This window comes from Lycium barbarum, chromosome 9, assembly GCF_019175385.1.
Source record: "Lycium barbarum isolate Lr01 chromosome 9, ASM1917538v2, whole genome shotgun sequence".
NCBI lineage: Eukaryota > Viridiplantae > Streptophyta > Magnoliopsida > Solanales > Solanaceae > Lycium > Lycium barbarum.
In genome coordinates, this window is record NC_083345.1 from 40,677,700 (window position 1) to 40,685,826 (window position 8,127).

Genomic DNA, 8,127 nt, shown 5'->3' on the forward strand with positions numbered 1-8,127 from the left:
CTGGTGGTGATCCCTAAGTCTTGCGCATATGAAGAAGTTGTCTCATGTCATGATCCATATGTCTTCCGCATATCAAGAAGTTGTCTCCCGTGATAATCCATAAGTCTTCCTCAAATCATGAAGCCTTAATCTCCTGTGGTGATCCATATGTCTTCCGCCAATCAAGAATTATTCTTCATCTTCAAGCGGGTGATCCGCGAGTTTTCCGCATATCCAAAGCCTGTCTCTTTAGTGGTGATCCGGTAGCCTTCCATACATTCCATGTCCACGGTCAAAAGTCTGCCCCACATTCCTGGTCAAATTCAAATAACAAGCTTAATCCATCAATTCAAGAACAACCTGCCAAGCCCTTGAGTTGATGGTCACGAGTAGAAGAATCAGAGAATTACATCTTTGATGAAGATTTTCTAAAAATTGTAACTCGCACAAATTATTGAAATCAAATACTCCAATTAAATACTTCTCGTTATTTTTCTTGTCTTGATTATTATTTTCAGGAACGAAATTTAGCTGTTACAAACACTATCAGTGCGTGCCTCGTGACTAAACAACACATATTGGATAAGCGAAAATAAATTAAAAATTATCTATGTACTCTTACATCGCTCTTTTTGTTTTTTTTTTTTTAATTTAAGAAAAGTTTTTATCATCCTTTTGATCTAGGTACATGCATATAACTAAAATAAGGATACTTTTAATTAACAGTTGTGCTGCTTAATTGTGCGAGTAACAAGTCGATGAATCTACTTTACGTTTTGCTAATGTCGGGAAAGTCCACCTTGCACTTTAATATTCCCTCAAGTCTTTTCTTCACCAAATCATAAGATTCTTGGTTTTCTTTGGGTAATGTCGGGAAAGTCCACCTTGCACTTTAATATTCCCTCAAGTCTTCTTCAGCAAATCATAAGATTCTTGGTTTTCTTTGGGTTCCCTTTGTATGACTAATAAGATCATAACAAGTCGTAAAGTGTCATACTTTAATAACTTAAGATCATAACAAGTCGTAAAGTGTCATACTTTAATAACTTCCTGTAATTTTCACACAGGTATACGCGGACCGGTTTTACTATTCAAATACTGTCAAGAAGTAAATGATCCATTTTTTATTGATCTTATTGGTTCTGTTTGCTTTAATTCTGTCAAACGTAAAAAGACATGCGATGGGGTCTCCGTGTTAGGTAACCTGCCGAAAACAATAACAGCTTCACTATAAATACGTGATTTTTCTCAGCAATGTACCACACTTCTTCTCTTCAAAGTAATAGGTTATAACATTATTATATTTCTAAGTAAAAATTCATCCATGGCTTCTTTTAAGACTGCCATAGTTTTGTTTTTCCTAGTGAGTTTAATGGGAAGCTCCACAGCTCAACTCACCACTGGATTTTACTCAAAATCATGTCCTAAGCTCTATGAAACTGTGAAATCTGTTGTTCATTCTGCCATTCAGAAGGAAACCCGAATGGGTGCTTCCCTACTTCGCCTATTCTTCCACGATTGCTTCGTCAATGTAATTTACTTTCTTGATTTCCTCTCCCTTTTTCCGGTTGTTTTTTCAAGGCTCAAGTGGTGAAAACACCCCTAAACTTGGCACGTTTTCGTACTTTAGTCTCTGAACTATTGACCCTCTTAAAAACACCCATAATCTTGGCCAACTCAATTTAAATTCACCCCCCGTTAGGACACCTTAGCAACGTGAATCCACGCGCTGTCCACTTGGCATTTTCTTGCTGTGCCATGTGGCAACATGGGGTGAATTTAAATTCAGTTTGCCAATATTAGAGGTTTTTTTAAGAGTGACAATAGTTTGAGGACTAAAGTAATAATTCGTGCCAAGTTTAGGGGTATTTTCACCACTTCTACCTTTTTTCAAATATTATTGTTGTCGTTGTTTCCACCTTCTAAACACGCTAATGTTTTATTATGAGCCCGTTTGGATTGGCTTACAGCTTAAAGCTGTTTGCAGCTTATAAGCTGAAAAAAATAAGTTGGGGTAGTCCAACTTATTTTTTTTTGGCTTATAAGCTGTTTTCAGCTTATAAGCTGCTTTAGATAAACTAAGTCAAATGGGTCCAATTATTTTTTTGAGCTTATTTTAAGCATAAAATGACTTTAAGCTGGCCAGCCAAACACTCAAAAAAGCTGAAAACAGCTTATAAGCTAACTTATAAGTCAATCCAAACGGGCTCTATATGTAGTACGACGTTTATCTATTAACAACATAAAATTGTTATATAGTGCGCACTTTACATATTTCCAACATGTTTAGTATTTTCTGTTGCCAAGTGTCTTAGGATCGTGATGTTTTTTCTTCGTGAGACTAAAGTTTGACAATTTGACAAATTTGTTGGTGTCTTGATTACTAGTAAAGTCGTGTACATCTTTTTCTGTCTCCAGGCATTTGGAAGGTATGATAAGGGCCCGTTTGAACATACAAAGTTTTGTAAGGGCCCGTTTGGACATACAAAGTTTTCTTAAAAAAGAACTTCTGGTTATATTATTATTTTTTTGAAAATCATCCACCCAGGGCTTTCACCTCCAGTGGTGGGGGCCGGTGGCCTGGTGGGTTATATCAATTTTTCCACTCTAATTTGAAGTCTTGAAAACTGATTCTAATCACCTTTTTAAGTAAAAATGATTCTCTCACAAAACACCAACACTTTTTAAGTGAAATGCATGTTCAAACACAATTTTAATTACCAAATATACCTTTTTTCAACTTAACTTCAAATATTAATTTTCAAATACTAATAAATTTATGTCTTAGTCTCCATTAGATCGATAAGTTACATTAGGCGAAATAACCTAATTGTGTAACTTTTGACTTGTCATACTCCTAAATCAGTCACGTTTACCTCAATTTTTTATGCCTTCTGCCTTTTTTTATTCTTTTTTTTTTTTTGCCGCAATTGCTTAATGAATTTATTTCAGGGATGCGACGGATCATTGTTCCTGGATGATACATCAACCTTCACAGGCGAAAAGAGGGCACAGGCAAATTTCAATTCTGTCAGAGGATTTGAAGTTATTGACGACATCAAATCTGCTGTCGAAAAGGTCTGCCCCGGTGTCGTCTCTTGTGCTGATATTTTGGCCGTTACTGCCCGCGACTCTGTTGTCATCGTAAGTTCATTCTTCATGTTATTATCACCATATTTCTTATTTAAACTTATGCAAATATACCTTTCGACCAACTAATTTTACAAACATAGCCGAAGTATCCACTACCTATACACTTCGACTGTCTGTTATTATAGGTATGTATATTATATGTATAAGTAGGTATATTAGATGTATATATTTAATATATGTATATTAGATTTATATTTAATATAAACTATACACTACCTATACACTGTATACATATTCTGTAAACTAGAAGGCCGGATGATGTTTGGCTGTAATTTTTCCTATTTCTTATGTAAACCGCCTGTTAAATTTTATGCTAACGAAGAATGTTGGATGTATATATGCAGCTTGGAGGGCCAAATTGGGATGTAAAACTGGGAAGAAGAGATGCCAGGACAGCAAGTCAAGGTGCTGCGAATAACAGCATTCCTCAACCAACTTTCAACCTTAACCGTCTCATCTCTAGCTTCAGTGCCGTTGGTCTTTCCGCAAAGGACATGGTTGCCTTAGCTGGTTTGTTCTCCTCTCCGCAACTCTTCAAACTCAATAGATTTAAGTTATACACACTGATATTGTCAAAAAAAAAAAAAAGTATTAATAAGAACTGGAATACAACATTTACAGCTCTGGGATAGTAATTGCAACAATCAAACCACTCATTTACAAAGGAAAATACTAAAAATAAAGTAATTACGGATAGTAGAAGAAGGGGATGAGAGACCGAGAGAATTGAAGATGGGAAGCACAGTCTTTGGCTAAGCATAATCACAACACGCATACCTCTCTACTGATACCTACGAGCACAAGTTATAACAAACATATATCCGCTAAGCCACAGCCATCCTGACACCTGTCCTTCGGCTGGATCCCAAATAAAATTCTAATTTAGGCCAATACTATAATCAGGAATGGGCATGTTCACAACAGTTTACACCATATATAACTATTGTTTAAATTCTAGTAATTCAAAAGTACTCCCTCCGTTCCAAAAAGATTGTCTTAATTTGACTTGGCACTGAGTTTAAGAAATAAAGGGAGACTTTTGAAATGTGTAGTTCAAAATAAGATTTAGATATTTGTGTAGCTGTAAATCATCTCATAAAGTTAAATTATTTTTAAATAGAAATGTGCTAATCTTTTCTAGACAAACTAATAAGGAAAGTAAGACAAAGATAATTTTTTTGGGACGGATGGAGTAGTATTTTTACAAGGTTACCAATTAATGTTTCGTCAAGGTAAAGAACTAATATAAGTTACTGTTGTTTTATTGGTGTTTGACAGGAGCTCATACCATTGGACAAGCAAGGTGCACCAGTTTCAGGGGACGTATATACAACGAGACCAATAACTTGGACCCATCACTAGCACGAACCAGGCAAACCAACTGCCCTAGAACCTCAGGCTCAGGGGACAACAACTTGGCACCTCTTGATTTACAAACTCCTACATACTTCGACAACCACTATTTCATTAACCTTGTTAGCAAAAAGGGTCTTCTCCACTCTGATCAGCAGTTCTTCAGCGGGGGATCCGTCGATTCAATTGTGAAATCATACAGTAATAATCCCAGAAGTTTTGCCACTGATTTTGTGACCGCTATCATTAAGATGGGTGACATTCGTCCCCTCACTGGATCTAAGGGAGAGATCAGGAAGAACTGCAGGAGGATCAACTAATTTAGCTACTTTGCTTAATTTTAAGTGTGTTTATTTTCACTTTTCAATTTGCTGTTTTGTTGGCTCAATGGCTGTTACCTACCCACTCCGTCACAGCTTCAAGTGCCACTTTTTTCTACACTGCAGTATGCTATATTTGTATCGTATTTGAGTTTTATGAATAAAATACCTTTCTTTGTTAAACGTCTAAGAAAAACAGGGCGCACTCTGTAGTTATAATTTTGGATTTGACAGTAGAATGCTCAAACAATTTTCTCTGATATGACCATCTCACGCTACACATGGAAGAGGTAACATGAAGAATTTTTTTAGTGAAATTTCTCCCTCTTAACTTAATTTAATGTAAACACCCGCACGTACTTAAAATAGCTTACTTGATATATAATTAGTGGTGTTGTCATACACTCATACCCATACCATATTGTTTACCTAAATAACTCTCGTGTTGTTGCATGCTAAATGGCCTTCATATGGCCAAGGCATTCATTGGTATAACCTTGATTATATTGCTTTAATTCACAACCGTCCATTAAGAAACAAAATATTTTAGAAAATTAGCAGTTTGAGCTGATCAAACGGTAACGAGTTATTAGGTAAAGTTATTTATAAAATCTTCCGCAAGCTTACAAAATGTCACTAGCAAAGAATGTGGTGGGATGATTAATGTTCTTCACCTTAATTAGATGTCTCAAATTCAAACCCACAAATGTAAAATATTTCAACAGAAATCAGGTTACCTCTTGATGAGCCTACGTTACTTAGTGTGAATCTGCATAAATTAGATCAGTTAATATGAAGTATCGGATAGTGAAATAAAAGCTTTACCAAATGCGAATAAAGGCACAAGAGGGGCAAAATCTGTAGCATAATGCCTGACCACAAGGAGAAAATATTGCATGGGCTCTAGACATAATTGGGGTGGCTCCCAGAAATTGGATTGATAAAAATTACATGATCCCTGCAGAGGACAAGACAACATTGTAGCTAGTCTTGACCCAGTTTGTTGACCTATTTGACCAAGAAGGAGACAATATGTTGACTTATTATATCGGGTATGTATCTATATATTTTATTTATTAAAAAGAGGATAGTTTGTCCTAAGATTGTGACAAGTGGCAGTGTAGGATTATGACAAGTTGTAGTTTTATGATAAAAATTAGTTAATTAGTTATTACTTATTGTTTTTGTTTAAAAATAATTAAATATCTATTTTTTTATGAACAACAATCACTACCCTATTTTATCTTTACATTTATTTTTGTTTTTATCTTTAAAAAGAAAACGGAAAACAACAAAGATAAGAAGACAAAAAAAAAAAGACTAAGTAAAAACTAACCTAAGTGCACGTCACTTGCTCATTTACCCCCATTAACTCACAAACACACACATGCACGGTTAAAACTTCAAAAAAAAATAAAAAATTAAAACACGTTTTTTGGATCTTTTTTAGCAAATTTTATTTTTCGAAAAATATAAGCAATAGAAACTTTTTTTTAATCTCCTTCTTTGTAGCAACTAAGGCACAAGTTTTTTTTCTCCTTTTTTTATATTAAATTTATATTTATCCAAATCAATATCCTAAGCAGTTTCAGTTTTTGAATTTGAAATTACTTATATAGTACACAAACTAACTTATAAAACAACTTTTTCTATTTACACTTCAAAAATATTCAACATCACAAATTAAACTAAATATGATGGTATTTGGATTAAAGGTGAAACATTAACGTTACAGCAGATTTTAGCCATGAGTATTTATGATTGTATTTTATTTATATTAAAAAAAAAAAAAGAGAGAAAAAAATGAAAAAAAGGTGAAAATCCCTAATATGAACATTAACTCCCCATGTCTCAAACTCCACAGTACAATCCCTAATATAAACGTTAACTACCCCTATTTTCGTGCACACACTAACACTACTACACACAAAAATGTTTAACTTCTTCATAATAAACTGATTTTGTGTCCTTAAATATCTTTTGAGAAAAAAAGAAGCACACACACGCACACTATAATGGCATGGCCACAAAAGTTGCCAGTGAACAAATAAAATTCTGCAACAATGGCAGATAACGTTTTGTTGTCCACGGCCAAAGCACAATGAGAGCATCATTGTCAAGGAAAACATCATTTTCTCCAATACACAAAAATTAAGATGAAACGAAGATCGCAATACCAATTTTTTATTATTCTGATTGGCCAGGAACGACCATTTTTGTTGTGCGATCTTTGCCTTGACATGTTAAATTTACTAATGGAAGGAGCTTTTCACGCTTAAAAAGGTCAAATTTCTCTTTTGGCTTCTTGGTTAATTTTCACTTGACTAAATGACAAAGCAACAATTTTTGCTTTTATAGATATATAGAAGATATAGATTTGTTCAGTAATGTTCCAGATTATGGTACACTGATCATAAGTTCTCATAGGAAACAATTTGCTCGATGGACTGCTCTGTTACACCTTAGAAAAAAAAAAACAAATTGAGTCCATGAAATAATTCTGCGGATGAACAGTAACTCGGCGAACAGTAGACGTGGATAAACAGTAACACGGGAACAGTAGACGCGGATGAACACTACTCGGTGAACAGTAAATCTGGAAAGTAAAAACCGAAAAATCTGATTTTGTTTCTTCATTTTTACCTCTCTCTCTCACCCTAAACTCTCTCTAAACCCTCCCAAACCCTCCTAAAATCTCTCTAAATTTTTCAAGTTGAAGTCCCCCAAATCAAACCAAGATTTCATCTTAGGAATTGGAAACTAGTTAAGAAAGGATTATAGTATTTGGTGCTTGATGTGTGGCTGATTATTGAAGCTTGGAGCTAGGATTTTAGTTGAGTATTCTGGGAAATAAGGTATGTAATATACTCTATTCTTGTTAATTAAGTTATTCATGGGAGAATTCCTAGTTTAAAGTGAAGGGAATTATGTTATGAAGTCATAGATTAGTTGGTTGATATGATTGCCTTGAGGGTTGTTTTTGATTGGAACTTTGAGAGATTGCTAGGTGCTTATATTGCTATATGAGGTTGTTGATATTGCTGTTGATGTTGTTCTTGAATTTGGAAGAATAAAGTGTATTAAGATATTGTATACAAAGCGTATACCGAGCTGTTTTATGTAATTTTCGTGGTTATTTTGTGACTATATTTTGGAGCTGTTTGGTATAATATTTGTGGTTGTTTTGCGATGATATTTTGGGGACTGTTTTATGGTCGTTATAGACTGTTTTGAGGGCTGGAATATCGAAGGATTAGCTGTAGTTGCTGTTGTTATATTATGGATATACGGAAATAAAGAAGTGTATACAAGCATTGGCATC

At 34.5% G+C, this 8,127-nt stretch overlaps 1 protein-coding gene across 1 annotated transcript; it reads left to right on the forward strand.

Annotated features, from left to right (window-relative positions):
- The first annotated feature begins 1,235 nt into the window (after positions 1-1,235).
- LOC132611401 (peroxidase P7-like) lies at positions 1,236-5,001 on the forward strand. Its single transcript, XM_060325838.1, has 4 exons — positions 1,236-1,510; positions 2,932-3,123; positions 3,477-3,642; positions 4,411-5,001. Exons 1-4 carry the CDS (start codon positions 1,304-1,306, stop codon positions 4,803-4,805), a joined length of 960 nt encoding a protein of 319 aa, XP_060181821.1. The 5' UTR covers positions 1,236-1,303; the 3' UTR covers positions 4,806-5,001.
- Positions 5,002-8,127: the final 3,126 nt, after the last annotated feature.

What these genes read in the sequence shown, in the direction of transcription:
- LOC132611401 (XM_060325838.1), top strand. Translation starts at nt 1,304, where the DNA reads ATGGCTTCTTTTAAGACTGCCATAGTTTTGTTTTTCCTAGTGAGTTTA. An exon ending in CCCGCGACTCTGTTGTCATC is followed by an intron (nt 3,124 to 3,476) that starts GTAAGTTCATTC and finishes GTATATATGCAG; the next exon opens with CTTGGAGGGCCAAATTGGGA. An exon ending in GGACATGGTTGCCTTAGCTG is followed by an intron (nt 3,643 to 4,410) that starts GTTTGTTCTCCT and finishes GGTGTTTGACAG; the next exon opens with GAGCTCATACCATTGGACAA.